Source organism: Crinia signifera, chromosome 9, assembly GCF_055691185.1.
Source record: "Crinia signifera chromosome 9, ASM5569118v1, whole genome shotgun sequence".
Taxonomy (NCBI): Eukaryota; Metazoa; Chordata; class Amphibia; order Anura; family Myobatrachidae; genus Crinia; species Crinia signifera.
Window position 1 is genome coordinate 73,487,210 of NC_139225.1, and position 23,904 is coordinate 73,511,113.

The following is a 23,904-nucleotide window of genomic DNA, read 5'->3' on the forward strand; positions in this document are numbered from 1 at the left end:
AAGATCAATATCCGTCATCAATTAACATGTAATTCCACTTTTATGGTGTACCAGCTTATTTGCCATTCAAACAGGACACAGCGAAGAGCCGGTAGCACGGCATTTTTTAGAGATGGGTCACGCAGTACATTCTATACGTTATAGGATGATTGACCACATCCCCCCTCCCCCCCCCCTCTCTATCAGGGGAGGAGATAGGTCAAAAAAACTTTTGAGATGTGAGGCGCAATGGATTTTTCGTTTAGGAACATTTCGTACTCCTGTTTTTCTTAAATATGTTTATTTGTTAATATAGCATGGTACAGTTATCTTCATGTATTATATTTATAAATTTAATGTCTGTGTTAACATTGCTATGAGTGATTGGATGATAATAATCATGATAGTAGCTAATATGTTGTAACTATAAACCTGCTTTCCAGGTGCGAATAGCGGAATATTGGTTACCATGTAAACATCTCGCCAGGTCTCAGTATGATAATGCCACTTGCAGCAGTTCACACACGCCGAGCAGGAGGTCCCGTCACGGAGGTGAGCACTGTACACTTTGTCTTTGGTATAAAGGTATATCACCTGTATTTAAGCTTTGTATTTGATAACAGTTAATATAACTGAAACGTTATACACGCTATTTGCTGTCTGAGTCTTTCTAGGAGTCTTTAAATCGACATTTTCAGACAAAACATGCTTTGAAGTATAAAAATGTATCTGCTGAAGAAAAAAAATCAGAGAAAGCCAATGAGATGGTTGCTTGAATGCACCAGATCGGTGTTTGCGAAACATGAAAGGAAAAGAAATCAGATTTTCCCCAGGACTGGTTATCGGATTATTAATTTGCTGTGGATATTATGGGCAATATGAATGAATTGAATTTAAGACTGCAAGGGACGGGGATTTTTGATCATGATTTGCATTTCTACGTGAAGTCATTTATGACCAAATTTCTGCCTTTCTCCAGTCATTTAGAAAATAAGCAGTTCATTCATTTTCGCAGAGATTCAATGATTTCAAAACAATAGAAAAAGATTTATCTTTGATCCCCACGCCACTCCTTGTGATCTCCAATTTGAGATTATTGACCTGGAGTGCGATGCTTTGCTTAAAGAGCAAATCAAATTAGAGCCACTTCCCCGGTTTTATGCCTCTCATATACCCCCACTATCCATGTTGGCATGGAGTTGATTTTAGATAGCGTGGCGAGCCACCAAGCCCCGCAAGGGGACTCAGACGCACGGCGCCATGCTGGCACCGTGAAACTACACAGGTACCAAAAAAAGGTTTCCAAAAATCAAGGCTCATGCATGGAAGATGCTTGTCCTATTTGGCTCAACCTACAACCGTGCTCCTTATTGCAGTGATGATGCCCAACTACTCTTCTCTGCTTATTGCGCGTTTCAAACATCCCACTGGGTTTTCTTATATATAATCGATGATTCCACTTTTGATTGTTACTGCTTGTTTTTTTTCCCTATTAAATTAATACTTAATTTGATTCTACGCAGGCATGATTGTTTATTAATTTAATGCCCTTGGTTTCTCCTTTTCCCCTTTTCCTCCTCCATTCCGGTTCTTTGTACTACATAGACATTTACTGTTTTTATTCATAATCAGTGTTACTTTTCTTATTCTGTTTGTCTTGTAAAATATTTAGTACAAATATTCTTGATAAAAATATTACAGCATTTTTGGCGATGAATATTGTATATACAAGATATTTTGTGTGCGACCCTCAAATATTTGCTGGAAGATAATTGCCCACCAATGCGCTGTGGATTAGAGCACAGGGTGAACCGTGCTCATTGAAATGGCAGCCATGGGTATTCGCTAATAAAATTAATTTTACTGCACACACATTTCTAGTTTAACAATAGATATAATATTTACCACCTTCCACCAGACAGTACAGCATTGTGGGGATGTATAGAAGGGTTGTGATACTTGCTCACAATTTTACTTCCAGTGTAACGGAGCAACTCATAGCTCCCCTATGTTCCACCGGGAGAGAGCACTTTTTTCTGCAATACTACACTCTCTCCAAGGATAACCATGGTACTATGGAGTAATTATAAAAGAATATCTGGGATCAGATCTGCTTTTAAGACCATCAATATTTATTGTTTTTAATAATACGCAATAAAACTTTATTGCAGCCTATATATTTATAAAACTAATATAGCTGTAACTTCATTAAATAAAACAAGATCAGTTAGAATATTTTTGTAATCTGACAGATTTTTACCAATATTTTCACATATCAAGCCAGGAAAAAAGAAGAATTTGCACAAAGATCTAGGTTATGTTCTATAGTAGTACGGCTTTAGCTAAACATCTCTGCAAATAGACTATAAAAGAATATACCAGTAAGGAAAATAAATGTAAACAGAAACAGATAAATAATATTCTCCCAAATAAGAGCGGGCAATTCAATCTGGAAAAAAAACGTTTAATCACCATCTGTATTTTTGCTGCACCATTAGCCATCCTATTTCTGTAGAACCCAATGCATTGGTACATTAAAAAAAAAAAAAAAAAGGGACCTCAGTGGAGGCAAGAGCTTGTTAAAGTTGCTGTTTGTGAAGGATGCTTTTATCAGCCATTTATGAAAAAAATGGGTACTTGTTTCCTAGCACGGCCACAATCGCGTGGTCTGCGATGCGACGCCCGCGATTTCCCATTGAAATGCATTGAAAAAAGTCAAAATCGCGTCGTCGCATCGCAGGCGGCTAAAAAAGGCTTAAATGGTCCAGACGCGATGCCCGCGATTTCCCATAGGGAACAATGTTAAATGCCTCAATTTACCCAAATCATCATAGGGAACAATGGTAAATGGGCCAGAAACCCCCAAAAACACCCCTGAACAGTTAAATGGCCCCCCAAAATTTGTTTACGCCACCCCACGATCAACGTGAACCCGAAGCGTGGCGAGCGTAGCAAGCCCACGAGGGGCGGCGGTACGCATCCTCCGACCTTTTCATACCCCCACTATCCACGTCGGCGTGGAGATGAGAATAGAATAGTTTGGCGAGCGCAGCGTGCCCCGCGAGGGGACGCGGATACCTTCACAGGTAAACGCGTCCCTTCGCGGGCTTCACAGGTATCCGCGTCCCCTCGCCATGCTTCGGGCTCGGTGGCTCGCTGCGCTCGCCACACTATTCTATTTTCAACTCCACGCCGACGTGGATAGTGGGGGTATGAAAAGGTCGGAGGACGCGTACCGCTGCGCTCGCCACGCTTCAGGTTCACGTTGATCATGGGGTGGCGTAAACTAATTTTGGGGGGCCATTTCACTGTTCAGGGGTGTTTTGGGGGTTTCTGGCCCATTTACCATTGTTCCCTATGATGATTTGGGTAAATTGAGGCATTTAACATTGTTCCCTATGGGAAATCGCGGGCATCGCGTCGGTCGCATCGCATGCGATTTTTTAGCCCGCATGCGATGCGACCGACGCGATTTTTTTACCTGCGATGCCCAAGATCATGATCGGTGTGGCCGTGCTAGGAAACAAGTACCAAAAAATATCCATTAAAACTTTACATAATGTGTTTCCAACACTGAGAAATATGGAAGAGACATATACTATATCACATACAATGCTGCAAGTATTAGATTAATGTACCTGAATACTGTGAATCCCATTAAGACTGCCAATCCTTTGCTCAATAGTCTGGACACAAGAATTGCAGGTCATCCCCTCCACGGGGATAATAGCCAGGAGTGCCCTCGAATCCATTGCCATAAGATTCAATCCCTAAGTAGGGAGGAAGGAAAAAACAATTCAGTGAACACACACACAACAGAAAGAGGTCACGAAGATACAATAAGACACCTCACAAACATACCTTACAATTAGACGATAAGCATTACAGGACAAAGGCTCTAGAGATTACGTCTAAAATATAGAACAATAATAAACTGTTGCTAGAACGTAGCTGTATTCCAGACTAGCGTCAACAATTGGGCTGTGTAACGTTTCCCTGCAGAGATCGTGTATTAAATTAACAAATGCTGAATACTGATGTCACCAATTCACCCCAGCAGCAATGTTGGCTAATCTGATTTCCTAGAGACAGCTACATATATCTCTGGTCTAGACCTTTCTGTCTAAATAGGGAATATACCTTTTACAAGCAAACATGGTGTGCACCAATTGGCAGCTAATGTAACGCATTCATTTCAAATCCTTTCCCCCAACTATAGTTTACAAAATTAGATCTATGCTTAAAACACAACACAGACTTGATGTTGTAAGTGTGCAATATTAACAGCCTACACAGCGACTTTAATAATTTTGAATAATTGGTATCTTGCAGAATATGAATTACCGTATTTCGGACTGTAAAACGAATGGGGCCTACACACGTAGAGATAAAGGGCTAATTTCTAAGTCCTCGGACGTTGACTAGATTTTTTCAAAATTAAACACACATCGCTGTATGTATAGGGGCCATTGTGATAGCGATGTGTGGCCCTGCACTATTGCCGGAGATGTATAACCAGCCTGCTGGATAAATCTAGTCAGATCGCTTCAGGGCTGTGGAGTCGGTAGATAAATGTCCCGACTCCGACCTCTCGTACCTCTGACCCCGACTCCTCGACTCTGACTCCTCTGTTTTAATATGCAAATGTATTGGATACATTTCTTGCACCACACTTAAAAACCTAGGATAGACAGTTTCTTCCAGAAACATGTACACGTCTACCCTCATACAGACAAGCAGGCACGCAGGTTTTAAAATAAATATAAACACTAACAGTTGAATCCAAGAAGCTGTTCCATCAAGTCCTTCTAAGCTCTTCTATCTATAGAGAAGAATCTTCACTCAATAGGAAAGGTTCAGAAGTGTGGAGCATGAGTTCCGCATGCTTTGTGACGACAACAAAAAACAACGAGCCACAATCTCCGCTGGTTTGCTTGCTCGTCACCGTTCAATTAATGGACACAAGGAACGATTTCTTTACCGAATCGTTACTGGCGACGAAAAATGGTGCCTGTACATCAATATGAACAAGAGTAAGGAATGGCTTAGCCAAGGTAAACAAACAACCCCGCGCATGAAACAAGATCTTCATCCGCGTAAAAAGATGTTGTGCGTATGGTGGGAGAGCTTGATTGAATGAATTTTTCGAGTCTACACCAGGTGATTTCTACCAACGAGGTATTGAAAACATTATTGAACGTTGGAAATAAGTTGTAAACTACAAGGGAGAATACATTTATAAGTATTGGTGCTCCGAAGTGTGCGTTGCGTGCCATATAGTGAAGCACATGAAAAGCATGCTTTTTCACGGTCACTTAACGTGTTCGTTTTGCGGTTACGTGAGGCACTGTATTCATTGGTCTTTATTCTTACAGTAGAGAAGTCATTAATTATAATTTTCGGAGTCGGTGCATTGTTTGCCGACTCCGACCCCGACTCCAGATACGCTAAATTTCCTCAGACTCCGATTCTTCGACTCCGACTCCACAGCCCTGGATCGCTTAGCAAGAGACTGCTCATCGCCCGTGTTTTGTGTAGTGGGTGATAGCGATCAGTGATCTGTATTAACTTGATTAACTTAAATCTCCCATGCTGAATTTACTGGTGCACATCGCTGGCAGTTTCTGAGCATCTAGATTAGGGGAAAGTTCAAGGGGAATCTCTGGAAAAAATCTCTACATGTGTGGGCCCCATAAGGACGCAACAAGATAATAGATATTTAGCTTATGAAGCATAGTAAAAAGCCTGAACTGTGGCAGATGTTGGCATATGAGGTGTTTGCTTGGTCTTTCCAGGAATAACATATGAACTCGTTTTAAACGCTGTTCCTAAAACACAAACACACCTAAACTAAACCCTTAGATGAGAATATAATCCGAGTTTCTGTATACTCCCTTGCCCGACATTTACCCATCTAAATAGACGAACGTAGGTTGTAGTTGTGTTTGTGCCCTTCTGACATGACTAATTTGTCTGGATTTCTGAACGCAGTAGGGTCATTTTACCAGTAGTATGTCCAGCAAGGCTAGGTGCTACTCCAGCTAGAGTAGCACTTATGCAGAGTAGGCCAAGGATTGTCTGTAACTTTATTCCCTATGGGTGATGCACATGCGCAGTAATGTTCTTGACCTCACCCCCGCTGCAGCCCCATCCTTTAGCTAACCGACTCATCATTTCACAAGACTTCAGAAGAGCTGGAAACGATAAATATTCACGACCTAGCCAGTCAGATTGTCAACTGTCACAATATCAACATTACATCAACATGGTTGTAATGGTGACAGTTAAAAAATGTGGACATCGACAGAATTTCAACACTGACTGTCAGCATGGTCAGAATGTTGACGTATAAATGGTCATAATGACATTTCCAGGAAGCTTAACTTTAGTGCTAGGGTTAATGTTAGCAGAAGAGTTAGGGGCACAATTAGAATTAAACAGGTTGACATGCTTAAAATTTTGACATAACAGAAAAGGTTGATATTAGAACCACGCCTACCACCTCATGAAGCCATTAGACCCATATACCAAATAAACTACACTCAATAGGACACCAATGGGTCCATAACCAATGGAAATACAATAACAGAAATATGAACATGTGTGTAATCCACACATAACCCTGAGGCATTAGTCTCGCCCAAGAATGTTGTTATAATATAAAAAAATTACGGCGTCACTTGGGGATGAGGGCATGGTTAGGACTAGTCAAAGAAAAGACTGAAGAATAAAGGAGTTCGGTAATGACTGTAATCATTTTGGTTCAAAGTAGCACATTTTTCAGAAAATAATATAATAATCTACATGTTCATGAATTAATACACGTAAATGCACATTTGGGATTATTCCACCAAAAAGAAAAAACTCAATTGAGAAATCCTGACATACTCTAAAATAGTCTCTTATCAGTTTCATAATCCTTTATTGCTGTGGCTTGCTCAGCCAATTGGGCGGTGCCAAACGACAAGGTTTGTGCTTTTTAATAAGGCATTTGCTGAAAAGCGGATTATGTTTTATCTAGAATAAACACATTTATTCAAGTGTAAATTACATGTAATCTATAAATCACTTCAACACACAGGAATTAGCCTGAACCTTGTTTTTTTTTTTAAATGGGACAGCGTTCTTTGTCACATGCAAAAGCACATGAATGGGACAAACAATCCCATCAGATGACTAGGAAGCCAAAAAAAGAGATGTGAATTATTCTCTTTGTTATAAGACTAAATGGCATGTAATGATTGGGAAACACTGACTGTCCACAAGACATAATTGAGAGAAGAAACCTGTACATTTGCGTAGAGGACTAGATTACAATGAAACATCTAATTAAATAGATTATGGATTGCACACTTTTATGGATTTGGCCTTCATGTTTTGCTTTCAATTAAATAGAAGGAAATACCTAAAGCCTACTTTGGGGTCAATCCTATAAGTGCCGAAGGGTGCGAGTTAAGCCTATCTCGCACCCTTCGCTGGGCCAAACTCGCTTAAAATTGCTCGCACCGCTATGGAGGTGCGAGCACTTTTAAGTGAATACAGACCGCCGCAATAGGCGACTGATGCCGTGATGATTTACGAGTGTGAATCATTAACACCTAATAGGATCGACCCCTATATGTTATACGGATGCTGTTATTATTTTCCTTTATTTATATGGCGCTACAAGGGATCCGCAGCAGCCAATTACAGAGTACATAAATTAATAAGCAAAGACAACAGTTTAATACAAAAGTACAGGGTACAGAAAATAGGATTTTGGGTACCTACCGGTAAATCCTTTTCTCGTAGTCCATATGGGATACTCGGTTATACTATGGGGATAGAGATCCTCCGCAGGGGAGACAGGCACATTAAAGCTTTCAGTGTGGGTGCACTGGCTCCTCCCCTCTATCTCCCTCAACTAGTCAGTTAATGAAAAACTGTGCCGAAGGAGAGCTATGTGAGGAGGTATGTGAACAATAACGTGGTGAGATTCTCACAGCACACCCAAACCAAAATACATAAAATAACAAAAGAGGTGAATCATAACAACTTCTGAGTTCACCATAATCCTTGAAGAAGGGCAATATATGACAACAAGGCAACAAGCCCTAACCGTGTTAGTAACAGTGTCGTTACAGCAGAAAGCCGCACAGAGGCAGGCTCCCAGTATCCCATATGGACTACGAGAAAAGGATTTACCGGTAGGTACCCAAAATCCTATTTTCTCTACCGTCCAATGGGATACTGGGTTATACTATGGGGAGGTCCCAAAGCTACCAGAATGGCCGGGAACGTGCGGAGTCTGCTGTAGAACCGCTTGTCCGAACTGGGAATCCTCCCTGGCCAGAGTGTCAAATCTGTAAAACTTGACAAACGTGTTACTCCCTGACCAAGTTGCGGCCCTGCACAGCTGCAGAGCCGAAACCCCTCAGGCAGCCGCCCAAGAAGTCCCAACAGATCTGGTGGAATGGGCCTTCAACGCTGGAGGAAGGGACAACCCAGCCGATGCATAGGACTGTTGTATCGTGCATCGAATCCACTGGGCTATGGTCTTTGTAGATGCAGGAGAGCCCTGCATACAATACAAACAAACTATCCGACTTCCGGATTCTAGCCGTACGTTTAACATACGCCTTGAGGGTATGTACCACATCCAAAGAGAGGGATATCAGGATGTACCGCGCTGGAAGGAACCACAATAGGTTGGTTCAGGTGGAATGCGGACACAACCTTTGGCAGAAACTGCGGCCTGGTCCTGAGCTCTGCTCGATCCTCGTGGAATACCAGGTAAGGGCTTTTACAAGACAATGCCCCAAGCTCAGACACCCGCCTGGCTGAGGCTAAGGCCAGCAGGACAACAGTCTTCCAAGTAAGATGTTTCAACTCCGATTGTTCCAAAGGAACGAACCAAGAGGACTTAAGGAAGGTGAGGACCACATCCAAGTCCCAAGGCGCGGTGGGTGGTACAAAGGGAGGCTGAATCCTCAGCACCCCTTGCAGGAAGGTGTGGACCTCCAGCAACAGCGCCAGTTTCTTCTGAAAAAATACTGACAGAGCCGAGATCTGTACCTTCAAGGACCCCAACCGGAGGCCCAAGTCCAAACCGGCTTGAAGGAATCTTAACAGATTGTTAAGACGAAATACTGCTGGTGGCAAAGCATTTTTCTCACACCAGGCTATGTACTTCTTCCATATAACATGGTAGTGAGAAGCCGTGACTGGTTTCCTGGCACGTGTCATGGTTGTAATTACAAAGGGATGTAGTCCCTTGAGGCCTTATATCTGCCGCTCAACCTCCAGGCCGTTAAACACAGCCACGGTAAGTCCTGAAAGACAAACGGTCCCTGGAGGAGAAGATCTTTTCTTAGAGGAAGATGCCACGGGTCTTCTACCTGCATGGCCTGAATGTCCCCGTAGCAGACCCTTTGAGGCCAGTCTGGAGCCACTAGAATGGCTTCTACTCTCTGGTGTCGAATCCTCTTTAGCACCTGTGCCAGCAACGGGAGCGGTGGGAACAGGTACACCAGCTGAAAATCCCACGTCCAAGTCAGGGCATCTACTGCTGTTGCCCCTGGATCCCTGGTCGGGCACAGTACCTGTCCAGCTTGTGGTTGAACCGTGAGGCCATAAGGTTGATCTGAGGGAGGCCCCAAAGATCTAACAGGTCCTGGAACACCTGAGGGTGAAGTCCCCACTCCCCGGGGTGGAGATCGTGACGACTGAGGAAATCCGCCTCCCAGTTGTCGACTCCTGGTATAAAGATGGCCGACAGGGCTTTTACATGGCGTTCCGCCCAGGAGAATATCCTGGTGGTTTCCCTCATACAGGGCATGCTCCTTGTCCCTCCTTGGCGGTTGATGTAGGCAACCGTAGTTGCATTGTCCGACTGGACTTGTACCGCCCTGCCCTGCAACATAGGCTCCGCCTGTAATAGGGCATAGTGAACAGCCCTCAGTTCGAGGTTGTTTATATGCAGCATGGATTCCATCGGAGACCAACGGCCTTGCAGGCAGACTCCCTGTATCAAGGCTCCCCAGCCTCTGAGACTGGCATCCGTGGTAATCAGAAGCCAGTCCTGTATATGGAAGCAGCGACCCGCCAATAGATTTGGCGAATCTAGCAGGGAGAGTTTGGTCTGCACAGACAGGCAAATCCTCCTGTGCATTTGCTGGGGGATCCTGACCATTTCGTGAGGATATCCAGCTGAAAAGTCCTGGAGTGGAACCTGGCATACTGGATGGCTTCGAATGAAGCAACCATCTTGCCCAAGAGCCTCAGGCAGAGGTGCACCGAGACCCAAGGGTTTGATAGGACCTCTCTTACCAATTCCTGTAAAGCTGAAGCCTTTTCGGCCGGCAGGAACACCTTCTGCTCCATCGTGTCCAGAGTCATACCCAGGAACACCATTCTCCGGCTCGGGAGCAACGAGGATTTTGGTATGTTTAAAAACCACCCGTGGTCTCTCAACACCTGCATAGTCAGATTTAACGCACTTCAGGGCCTCCTCCGATCCTGCCTTGATCAGCAGATCGTCCAGGTAGGGTATGATATTCACCCGCTGGAGCCCGAGAAGGACCATCATTTCTGCCATGAGCTTGGTAAAGACGCGCGGGGCAGTTGACAGCCAGAAGGGTAGCGCCTGAAACTAGTAATGGCTGTTTCCCACCGCAAATCTTAGAAAGACTTGATGGGGAGGCCAAATTGGGACGTGTAAATAGGCGTCCTTGATGTCTACAGAGGCCAGAAATTCCCCTTTTTCCAGGGAGGCAATCACCGACCTGAGCGACTCCATTTTGAATTTGAACACCTGCAGAAAGGGGTTCAGCGACTTCCGATTCAAAATGGGCCTTACTGAACTGTCCAGTTTGGGGACAAGGAACAGGTTTGAATAGTAACCCTGGCCTTGCTCCTGTATTGGTACAGGTAGGATTACTTTGGACAGGAGGAGCTTGTGAATTGCTCCCTGAAGGAGCAACTGATCCTCCACTGAGGCTGGGAGGGCCGACTTGAAGTAGCGTCGAGGAGGGGGCCTGGCAAACTCCAGCCTGTAACCTAGCAAAATAAGACTCCTGGCCCAGGAATCTAGGCACGAGGTGTCCCACACCTTGCTGAAGTGTAACAGCCGGGCCCCCACCTCGAGACAGTCTTGTGGTGGGTGAACCCCGTCATGCTGCCAGCTTGGAAGCGGCAGGGGCAGTGGATCGGTCCTGATGACCTGAGGGGTTTGGCTTCCTGAATTTCCCTCTAGTGCCTCTGCTACCATTGGAGGCGCCTCTGGCCTTAGGGCGGAACTTGGACCCACGAAAGGACTGCTGGGAGGGACCAGTGAAAGGGCGTTTTGCCGGAGTGGGTGCTGATGGGAGGAACGTGGATTTCCCTGCAGTAGCCTTAGAAATCCAGTCGTCCAGCTCACTACCAAAGAGCCTCTCCCCTGTGAAAGGTATGCTTTCCACACTCTTCTTGGAATCCACATCAGCCACCCACTGGCGCAAACACAGAGCCCGCCTAGCTGACACGGCCATTGCAGAATTCTGCGCGTTTATAGCTCCCAATTCCTTCTGTGCCTCACAAAGCACCCGTGTCGTGTCCTGAATGTGACGCAAGTTTTCACCTATCTGAGCCACGGACATGTCCCCCAACAAACCCTCTTGGATCTGCGTGGACCAAGTATAAATGGCCTTAGCCATCCAGCAACTGGCCAATACCGGGAGTTGTGAAGCCCCACTGGCCGTGAACATAGACTTAAGTGTTGCTTCAAGTCTCCTATCTGCACCATCCTTGAGGGTAGACACCCCAGGAACTGGTAACAGCACCTTCTTTGAAAGGCGGGAAACAGAGGAATCCACCGCTGGCGGTTCCTCCCACTTTTTCCTACCAACAGGATCAAAGGGATACGCATTTGTGAACCTCTTTGAAAGCTGGAACCTCTTTTCAGGGTTCTGCCAAGCACCTTTAAAAGCACTTTCTAATTCAGCCTGTTCTGGGAAATACACCGGCTGTTTTCTCTGGGTCATGAAAAAGGAATCTCCCTCAGAGGGTTCCTCCATAGGAAGCTCTAACACTTCCCTAATGGCCTTAATTAAAGCCTCAGAACCATGAACTAAAGACTGCTCCTGAACAGTATCCTGTTCATTTGCCCCATCTCCCACTTCAAGGATGTCATCATCATCATCAGAGTCAGGGGCCATTGCAGTAGCAGGCCGCTTTGGAGGCTGAGCAGGGGGAGGGGTGAGAATATCAACCCTGGCAGACAACATGGCTAATTCCCTTTGCACCCTCTGCATCTGCTGTGTACAGTATTTGCAGAGAGCTGGGAAGCGTTTTTATGTGTGTATTAGCAGAGTGCAGAGTGCTGGTCAGCGTTTTTATGCTGCTGGCCCAGGCAGGCTCTTGACTATCAGCCTGTGACCCATCCACAAGTTGTGGGGGCACCCCACTGACCTGAGTGGTTACACCACTGGGCTGTGGCAGCATACATGGCTCACAGGTAACCTGTGACTGTGAAGCTGGAATAAACTTTGTGCTGCACACCATGCATGTTAACTTTTTCACCATGATGAAGCAACAGGACACCCCCAGCAGCGCACACACGCACACACAACACCCACACCTGATGTACTGTAACTCTACACAGTATAAGTGTAATACACCTTGTATTAGAGACTATGGTGTGTGTACAAATGGTTAACTAGCCAGTGGGGTAGACTCAGAGCAATATGAGGAGACCAGCACACCCTAAACCTTAACTCACGGATTTGAGTGAGCTGGTAACGCACAAAACACACAGTGATATGTCATACACAGTGTAAATAACACAGCTAAGCAACGCTGCTGCGCTGTTATAACTTGCTGTCTCTGCCGCTGCTGCAAAGGATCAAATCCACCACGCCGCTGAGGAGCTGTAATGGCGACCTCTGTATGCGTGAAGAAGCAGGAAGCAGAGACAGGGCGCGCCCAGCAGAGCCTGGTCCCGCTCTAAGCGAAGCCCCGCCCCCTTTACACGGAGCTGGCGCTTCCAGTATATTTAAACTGGCATAAGAAGCGCTTTTCACATAAAAATGCTTAAAAACGCCCTGGGCATCCCTGGTGGTCCAGCGGCATCACCCTATGACAGTGTGATGAGGGGGGGGGGGGGTCGCGCGGTCCCTGCGAGAGGGCCGCCGCACAGAACGGTTTGGGGAGTCCCCTTGTGGGACCCCCAACCTGTACTCACCACAGACGTCTTCGGACCAGTCAGGGGGTGTGCGGCAGCTGGGGGGCCTGCTCGCTACAGCGCAATGCTGTGCGGTGACAGGCCCCACTCAGGATAGATTATCCTGCAGCAGGGTCAGCTCTGCACCTTAAGAGGTCGGGGACTGACCCTACCCCTGACACCCTCGAAGTAGGACAACTGCCTGGTCAAAGCAGCGCCCCAAAATAATAAACTAAATAAAATTTGAAGAAAAAGTCTGGAGCATCCAGAAAGCACTGCCTCTCCTGAGGCACATTTTTCTAAACTGACTAGTGGAGGGAGATAGAGGGGAGGAGCCAGTGCACACACACTTAAAGCTTTAATGTGCCTGTCTCTACTGCGGAGGATCTCTATCCCCATAGTATAACCCAGTATCCCATTGGACGGTAGAGAAACATAGCTGCATCAGCAGGGGACACTGGAGTAAGTACCAGCATGGCAGAAAACCGCAGAATCTGCTGCCATCAAAAATGGTTTGTGTAAGAGAAGGAAAAGCACAGGAGAAAAGAGGGCCATGAGAGCTTACATTCTAATTGGGAGAGGCAGAAAAACAGGATTGACAAAGATGGCATAGAAAGTATTGAACAGAGGGTTAAGGTGAGATTTGTCTGGGTTTGGTGAAGTGGGTCTTGGGAGCGCATTTTAAGTTTTGTAGAGAGGAGGAGAGTGTGAGGGAGAGCGGTAGAGAATGCCACAGGTTGGGAGTAGCACGTGAGAAGTGTTGGAGGTAAGAGTGGTAGGAAGTAATCAGTAAGTGGGAGAGGCAGCGTGCAATGACAGAGCGAAGAGGACAGGCAGGAGTGTAAAAGGAGATGATATCAGAGATGTAAATGGGAGAGGAGTTGGTGAGGGCTTTGCAAATGAGCATGATAAGCTTGAATTGGATGGTGAAATGGAAGTGAAACCAGCGAAGGGCTTGTACAAGAGGGTGGTGTCTGATCCTGGCTATATGATTGAGATGAAAACAGCAGGTTTTTGAGAGGTGCTGAATGTGTGGGTTGAAGAAGAGGGAGGCATTAAGGATGACTCCGACACTGCGGGCTAGAGGAAATAGAAGTGCCATCAATAGATAATGAGATGTGAAGGACTTGAGAAGATGATCAGCTCAGTCTTATGGGGCCTATACACCTAGCAATTTAAGGGCATTTTCTAAGCAATCTTAGTAGATTGTGTGTAGGGGCATACAGATACTGATGTGCAGCCCCACACATTGCTATCACCTGACGATTAATATCTAGCATGCTGGGTATTAATCACAAGGCAGGGCCAGTGTTCTCACCGGAGAACTATGACCATGATAGATCACTCAGCACACAGCACCGACACATCCCTGTCTGCTGATTGATCTTGTTGAGGGATCTAAGCGATCTAGCATTGCTCAGAACGCTCAGCAACTCGCTTTGTGTGTAGTCCACATTAGTTTAATAGAGCCCACACACGCACCGATCCCAGCGTGCGTTGTGGGCTTAACTAGCACACATAGCATCGCATCGTATGCCTTGTGCATACGATGTGCATGCGATGCGATGCTGTGCTAGAAAAGGCTAGTACAAAAAGTATGTGCAGCACATGCTTTTTGTACTGTACGATGAGGTGCCGCGGGAGCGCGCACCCCATCGTACAGCATCGCACCGCCGGCAACGGTGCGTGTGTGGGCTCCTTAAGAAAGCACTGGGCCATCCAAGAACAGGTAGCAGAGAGACAGTTGGAGACATGAGTTAGGATGTATCAGTTTAATGAATAAGAGTAGGAAAATCAACAATGACCACATGCAACTCAGGGCCTGATTCAGTGCTGATCGCAAAAGCAAACTCTTTCTCTAAAGGACAAAACCATATGCACTGTAGGTGAGGATGATGTAACATGTGTAGAGGGAGAGTTATATTTGGGTGATTCACGTTCAAATTGATATCTAAATTGGCATGTAAAAATAAAGCAGCCACTATTTACCCTGCACAGAAACAAAATAACTCACCCAAACCTTATCCTTTCTGCAAATGTTACATTTGTCCACCTGCAGTGCACATGGTTTTTCCTATTTGAGAAAGATTTCACATCTGTGATTACCTCTGAATCGGGCCCTCAGTATGATGCGCAAAGATTAAAAAATTGCATTTCTTTTATATTCTTCATTAAAAGTGCTTCTTTCAACACTATACTGATTTGTTGAGAATTACACTACTTATATAATAGTCTACACATGTTAAACATCCTTTTTGTTTTTTATCAAGTCACTAAAACTACGACAAAGATCATGCTGCAGTCTTTCACTGAAAAATGCACAAAGCATTGTAAATACTGAAAGAAAAATATAAGATAAGATAAGTGGGAAACTAATGTTTGTATTTCACATATTGCTATGGTCATACAGGTCACACAAGTTTTTTTTCATATTGTATGTATTCATGTGTCAATAAATAAATATTTGTTGATTTAAAAAAAAGTGGTGAATTCCATTAGGCACAATTATTTTTCTTGTCGTAAGAAACTTGGGTCCTGATTCTAGTTGACTCGGTAGGCTATGAAGATTGCAGCTTACAGAGGCCCTTATTCAGATCTGATTGCAGTACAAATTTGTTCTCAAAATGGGCAAAACCATGTGCACTGCAGGTGGGGCAGATGTAACATGCATAGCGAGAGTTAGATTTGGGCAAGTTATTTTGTTTCTGTGCAAAGTAAATACTGGCTGCATTATTTTTACACTGCAATTTAGATTTCAGTTTCAACACACCCCACTCAAATGTAGCTCTCTCTGCACATGTTGCATCTGCCTCACCTGCAGTGCACATGGTTTTGCCCATTTTGAGAACACATTTGTACTGCGATCAGATCTGAATAAGGGCCAGAGTCACAGAGTGCCCTCCAAGCTGAAAAAAAGCCTGCGGAGAGGTGTTCCGATGCATTAATTATTTGCATAAAGTATCTATATGGAAAGCTACTCATAAATACCAAGATCTATTATGGGATGGGAAAAGTGTCTGTATTTTTCAGGATTTCCCAGTGGAACTGCCAAAACAACGCAAATCTTTTCCCTTATTTGCACGAAGGTGGTGGCAGACGGCAATAAATTTGCCTTACTCTACCCTGCACGCCTCAGGATCTCCACCGCAGATTCCCATTATGATTTCACATGCCCAGATTATGCCAGAACCTTTCTACATGACAGACATGCCACCTCAACAGTGAATAACACTAACCCCCCTGAATGACATTGCTCAAGATACTTCTGTGAACGTCCATGGGCCCACACACTCCCTCCGTATACTTTTTTCTGAACCCTCCACCTACATTTCCATACTTCAGTTTGACCAAGTTGTATTAATTGATTCATTCTTCACTCACAGGGTGACCCCTGCTTCGATGTTCATTCCACACATCTTTCCTATTGCTGTGGACTGCATTGGTAACACCACTCAGCATCTCCTCTGCTTTCCCTTCAGCCTCTACAGTTTATGGAGTTGCTTCTGTGATGTCCAGGGCACACCATGCTCCGTTTCTGTTTTTACCACCAGAACCTCCTTTTAGGTTCTTTTTGTTAATGCATTTTACCATATATTACTGTGAATAGTTATGTTCTCTATGATTGCTCTTGGCACGTTGATCGGGCTTCATTTATTTATGGCTTGTCCCCCCTGGTCTTGTGCGTCTATGTTCCCTGTTCCCTTCTTTTCCCTTTGTCTCCTTGCTTGTAGGATATATGTGAATTCTGACCTAACTGGACTATTCCGGCAAAAAGCGTCTCCCCATCCTGACACCTATGACTGAGCTGAAAATCAGTTCCTTCAATGTAGGCGGGTTTCATTCCCTGGCTAAAAGGCGTAAGGTATTGTTGTACCTCCAAAAATAATCGCTAGATATTATATTTCTCCAAGAGACGTGATTACTCCCCCCTGAAATTCAAACATTACAAATGAGGTGATCTCTACACAAACTGACCCTGAAAGCAGGTACCTCATAGTACCTGTGCGAATTGCTAATAACCCATATATTCTATGTTCTGTCTATGCACCGAATACAGATTCCAAATAATTTTTTATAAAACTCATCAAATTATTACTCCCTCATACTAACACTCGCATGATTCTCTGTGGAGATTTTAACCTGACCTCCCACCCTATATTAGATAGATCCACCACCTCTACCACAACCAGAATTGGCATTCCATTCTTGCTAAACTCTCTCCAATTAGTAAATATCTGGAGGGCTACCCTCCCTACTGACTGTGAATACATGTGCCTTTCCGCTGCCCACCACTTCTATTTTCCCTCACATTAAAGATGCTCTTATACACCCCTCTTTCTTTCAGACCATGCCTTATTACAAATGTCACTACAAACTACTAAAGAAATGTCTACATATAAAACATGCAGGTTTCCTTCTCACCTTAAGTCTTTCTGAAAACACCTAACAGATACATGGGAAGATCATCACTCACATCATATTGATTATATAGCATCCAATCCTGCTGAGTACTGGATGATGGCTAAGGCAGTCCTGAGGGGAACAATTATGACTTTTGAGAGGACAACACACTCTCAATCATCCTTGTCTTTTCAGGAATCCTTGACAGACTTCTATTCAGCCTATATGCAATGCCGCTCATATCTGCAGGAGATACACTTCAGGGTTATTCACCGTATCTGTATTGCCCCGCCCAAAGCAAACATATGTCTCCTGATGCTACTGGAGAGCGTTGTAAATGCAAGATGTGGAACACGAAATTCTTTCACTGCTTCTGGTCGTTTTCCAAATTTCTGAAATTCTGGTGCAAGGTCATCCACTTCCTCAACTCCTTATTCTCTACTACTCTACCCTTAGACCCCTTAGCTAGCCTAATTTTAAAAAATTGGTATCTACCCCACTCTTTCTCAAGAAATTCCCCTCTTCTCAAATTCATTCTGACACTAGCGAAAAAAACGCATTCTTCTCCATTGGACAGTACCAACAGCGCCCTTTATTTGCATAGTAAAAAGTAAATGACTCCAATTATTATTTTTCGGTAAACGCTCCTTAATGCTGGGTCTACGCCTCTCCCCTAATAATTTTCTTCTTAAATGGGATGCTTTTATTACCTCATTGGACCAGCTTCAATGTTCCCAAGTTATGCTCCCACTTCCGGGATAGCTTGGTGCTTTTACATTTCAGGTAGTATTGTTACTGTGTGATCCTGACTGACATTACGTTTACGTTTCCTAATGTACTGGCTATGCTCAGACAAACATACCTATCTGCCTCCTATGGTTATTTTATAATGTGTTAAGATTAATTACCATTTGCTAGGCCGGCAAGTCTTCAGGTTATCAATGTTTATTGTTTCCTTTTTCACTACTACATATATAATTAGCAGCCCCTTTTATGTACGTTTGCTCTTAATATGTTGTTTGTAGACAAATGTATCTTTATTACTTCACTGTAATCCTTCTCTGCTTCTTCTCTCTAAATTAAGGACCAATACCTGTACACCAGTGGTGTCAAACTTATTGCCCTCCAGCTGTTGTGGGACTACACATCCCAGCATGCCCTGCCACAGATTTTATATAATGGATTGCTAAAATTGTGGCAGGGCATGCTGGGACGTGTAGCTCCACAACGGCTGGAGGGCCATGAGTTTGACACCACTGCTTTCCACCTACCACAAGGATTCCTCTACTCCGAGACTGGTGGTGGACATCTTTGTTGCATATCTTTATACTACCTTTGGTTTATACCTGCATTGTGTTCTATTCACATTCCTTTATTTGAAATGTAATCAACATTTTTTACATACAAAAAAAAAAAAAATGCAAGAAAGATTTTACAAAAGAAATAAAGCTGGGTACACAGTACAGTGTATACATTTCTCTTGTCAATCCATCAGGTTGACTGTCTGGGACTTGTTTAGTATGTGCACTGCACCGGGGCCTGGGGTCCAGATGCTCTGTCAGTCCCGTTGGAAAGAAATTCATAAAGTGCAGGGTGTGCATATACTGGCCTGATTTTGGTTTCAGGCACGCAATACCAGCCCTTGTTGTATACATGCACTATCACCAGCAGACAAGATGGGAAGGCAGATCTTAATGTTGCAACAGCAGAAATAATTTTACTTGAGTCAGGGTTTTCTGAATGAAAAACACAAGTGTGGAAGGAAGATAACAGAAAGCCTCAGTACACAGTGGGGGATGGAGCTGCGTATGACATAATTAATAATACAGTAACAAATATGCCTTGTACATCAATTCTATGAATATACTGTGAAGTATACTTTTTTTATTATCCTGGCATGTATAATCTATTTAATGGGTTTTGGGGGATTTTTTATATAGCCATTTGTTTACCTAGTAACATTCAGTGTATATGGTTGCCTTCGTAAGTTATATAAAAACAGACACAAAATGCAAGTCATGTCATTCAAAGAAGATGACAGCAGATTGCAGATTTGCTTAATCTTAACCTTCAATGGTGAAGCTACATTCAGGTGACGGAACTCAGCAGAAAGTGGGCGTTTAGGTCTGCTCAATTGGTGCTTTGTCTAACTCCAGCAGGCCCAACATTTGGGTGGTACAGTATGGTGCTCAAGTAAATCATTGGGTTAACTTTTAACAAGTTTGTAGGATTAACAGACTATCCCTAGGCTTCTCACATGCATGATTAACAAGAGGTTAAGTAATGGTTCCTAACTTCTGGTTATGTGAATGGAATAACAGGATGTTGAGCTGTATTTGTTCATGAGACGCCAACATATTCCATAGAGAAGCAAAGTAGAGTTCTGTATACCAGCAGCTTCATCTGCAAGTGTGTCGGTTCTGAGTAGTCACAAACCACAGGAGTGGGTTTGTAAGTTAGACATCTCTTTTTAGGGCTGTGTTAATGGGCAGCAATGTAGATTGGATGTTAAGGCCCCCATACACTAAGCAATTCACATGCAATTTGAGCACTTTTCTTGCAAATGCAGAAATCAATCGCAGGAAAAGAGCACAAATTGCAGGTGAATGATAGGTGGTCGGATATGATGCGCAGTCCCGTGCAGTAGTAGTACCAGCTGGAGAAGCAGTCTGCAGGATTGCGTCCGAGCTGGGTAGGCTGGGATCACATGCAAATGGACCGCATGGGATATATCAAATAGGATCCTGCCACCCGGGAAGGTCCCAGGTGGCTCAAGGAGGCATTGTCTGCGACTACTCTGAGAGGAGACATCGCCGTAATGTATGGGGCCCTTAAATGTTAATTTTCTATCATTGCATAGTGTGACAATTTAACATTACTGCCTGCTAGCGAAAACGTTGGCCCCAAATGTAGGCTACAAGTTGTCCATTCAATTTAAAAATAGAAACTACAGAAGAATGTTTTTATTTGGATAAGGAAAACATGCATTATTGTAATATCCTTTTTCATCCTTTTCAGACATTAGCTGTATCGGACAATGGGCATTTAATAAAAAGCCCCATACACACTAGGCATCCCTGGCCGCGGCCGATAGTTAATAATATCAGCCGATATGGAGAGTACTCACTGAACGATCTCATTCAGTGATATCACCGGGACCTGCTAACCATGCAGAAATGAATGGTCATTAACAAGGCACGGGAGTACGCATCAGTATGGATATTGAGTTAACACACTAGACGATAATGTGAAAGATAGCACTCAGCTGGCTCTTTGTGAGCAATATCTTTCAAAATATCCTCTAGTGTATACGGGGCTCCAGGAATAACGCGATCTAAAGCTGTGTACACACTGTGCAATATATTGCTCAGTGTCCCGTTTTCATCAGAGATGGTCGCTAATTAAAAGGAGACTCTGCCAGGGGAGCTGCAGAGGGAAACAGCTGATCGCAGGAGCGACCTGCGACCATTAGTGGTTGAACACGGGAGCGCATACCCGGCGATTTATCGCCCACAGCACATACAAATCACCCAAAAACAAAAAAACTTGTCTCATCCTTGCTTCTAATTAAGAATACAAAAATAATCATATTGTTATTCAGGGATAATGCAAGCAACTACTAACTAGAATCTCATAGGAAAGATAGATATAATTAGCTTCATCGCTGTATAAAAGCAAAAGGCCACATGCTTTTATATATGACCAAAACCAAAAAATACGCCTTTTATTTTCAACTGGGTCACATCTCTTAAGTTACTGCACAGAATATATTTCTGATGAATGAAGGGAAGTTATCTAATTAAAATGGAGGTAAATGAATTGCACATTCTATAGAGAAAAATGACTGAAATTGTTCTTTATTATCTCAACTTATTTTTGACCCGCAGAAACTTTTCATGCTTAAACACATAAACATAAACACACGGAAGGGGATGTTACAAAGAAAGGGCTTAGAAATTAAGGAATATTCTGAGCAGGTCACCATATGGAAAAGAAAGAAACTAACCTGGGAAAGGAAATCTAAGGATTTCCTTTCTCGATTTCCAAGTCTAAGAATGGCTCTAAAGAAGCAAAGGCAGAGACAGGGAGGCCGGGCGGCAGGCGCAGGGAGGTCGGCGGCAGGCGCAGGGAGGCCGGGCGGCAGGCGCAGGGAGGCCGGGCGGCAGGCGCAGGGAGGCCGGGCGGCAGGCGCAGGGAGGCCGGGCGGCAGGCGCAGGGAGGCCGGGCGGCAGGCAGGAAAATAAAGCAGGATGGGACCTGGAACAAGAGCGGACTAATGGGCCATTCCAGACAAAGTGAAACAAAACTGACAAAAAAAAAACATAATTTTAAAGATCAAATTGGTATAGAAAAAAAAGTGTTTTTTCTACACAGGCGAAGAGATACGTGGCAATATTAGTATTTCTGTAAATGCTAAGTCTGATGAAGTTAGCTACTAATGAAAACAAATGTAAATAGCCAGAGGTAGTTTAAACAGTTTGTTGTGACGTGATAGAAATGTTTTATACCTGTACTTTATTGCATTTACTACTAATATATAAAATAATTAACGGTGACTTATAAATGAATAAAAAAAACATGAACAAAAAAAACGGTACTTGTTTCCTATCTGGGCGCCCATGATTTTAATCGCGGGCATCGGGGGTAAAATCGTGGCCATCGCGGGCATCGCGGCCGATAAAAAATCGGGTGCGATGGGCCAGACGCGATGCCCGCGATCTTCCCATAGAGAACAATGTTAAATGCCTCAATTTACCCGCGATGACCGCGATTTACCATAGGAAACAATGTTAAATGGATCAATTTCCCCAAATTATCATAGGGAACAATGGGAAATGTGGCAAAAACACCCCTGAACATAAAAATGTCCCCCCAAAAGTAGTTGACGCCACCCCGCCATCAACGTGAACCCGAAGCGTGGCGAGCGCAGCGAGCCCGCGAGGGGCGGCGGTACGCGTCCTCCGACCTTTTCATGCCCTACTATCCACTAGGGCGTGGAGTGAGAATAGAATAGTGTGGCGAGCGCAGCGAGCCACCGAGCCCGAAGCGTGGCGAGCGCAGCGAGCCCCGCGAGGGGACGCGGATACCTTCACAGGTAAACGCGTCCCTTCGCGGGCTTGACACCTGGGAAGCCCGCGAGGGGACGCGTATAACTGTGAAGGTATCCGCGTCCGCTCGCCACGCTTCGGGCTCGGTGGCTCGCTGCGCTCGCCACACTATTCTATTCTCACTCCACGCCCTAGTGGATAGTAGGGCATGAAAAGGTCGGAGGACGCGTACCACCGCCGCTCGCCACGCTTCGGGTTCACGTTGATGGCGGGGTGGCGTCAACTACTTTTGGGGGGACATTTTTATGTTCAGGGGTGTTTTTGCCACATTTCCCATTGTTCCCTATGATAATTTGGGGAAATTGATCCATTTAACATTGTTTCCTATGGTAAATCGCGGTCATCGCGGGTAAATTGAGGCATTTAACATTGTTCTCTATGGGAAAATCGCGGGCATCGCGTCGGTCGCATCGCATGTCATTATAATGACATGCGATGTACCCGCGATGCCCGCGATGGGCGCCCAGATAGGAAACAAGTACCAAAAAACCTATTGCACGCGTCCCTTTCTGCCACACTGGATGTCCCACTCCGTCACCTAAACAATTGGGTTTGGTTGTTTTTTTGCAGAAAGAACAAATGCATAAATATTTAGATATTATTAAACCCTTTTGTCTACTTGCCCTACATAAATCAGGGTCCATCCTTTTCTAACTTTACAGAACGTCAATGTAATGCTGCTTTCACATTGCCTAAACGTTTGAGACACAGTATATTACCGTTTTAAACCCCTTTCACACTGCACATAAATACCGGGTCTCAAGCAGGTTTGCAGTGTGAAAGCAGGACAGACGGTAGCTATAAGACAGCTCAGTGCATATGCAATGAGCGGCTCATTACATATGCACTGCACTCTCATAGCTACTGCCTGAGTCCTATATACCGGTTCAGATCTGTTCACACTGCATAAAAAATGGCTCTGAACCATGTAGGACTCGCTTTTCACCTGTTTGCAAATACATGTTATTTGTAACCGGTAAATGTAGACTGGTGCTTTCACACCGCAACTCTAACCGGTTTAAAAGTCTAAAAAAATCGGCAATATACCGGTTAAGAGCTGCAGTGTGAAAGGGGTATTATTTACCTTCTGTGTTTTGTCCGAGTTCTGCTCCATCACAAGTACATTGTATTTTTTGCAACAATAACTATAACTTTTATTTTACGAGAATCAACCTTAAGCATTAACTGATTTATGTATATAAGAAATAATTAGATTCATTATTCAGCCTTATTCATGGA

The 23,904-nt window shown here is 44.3% G+C and overlaps 1 protein-coding gene across 1 annotated transcript in view; it reads right to left on the reverse strand.

Moving 5' to 3' along the window:
- ATP7A (ATPase copper transporting alpha) overlaps window positions 1-23,904 on the reverse strand; it is a 109,570-nt gene that overhangs the window by 79,914 nt on the left and 5,752 nt on the right. The window contains exon 2 of the mRNA XM_083159233.1: window positions 3,618-3,749. Coding sequence (XP_083015359.1) covers window positions 3,618-3,749 — 132 coding nt within the window. The remainder of the gene's footprint in view (window positions 1-3,617; window positions 3,750-23,904) is intronic.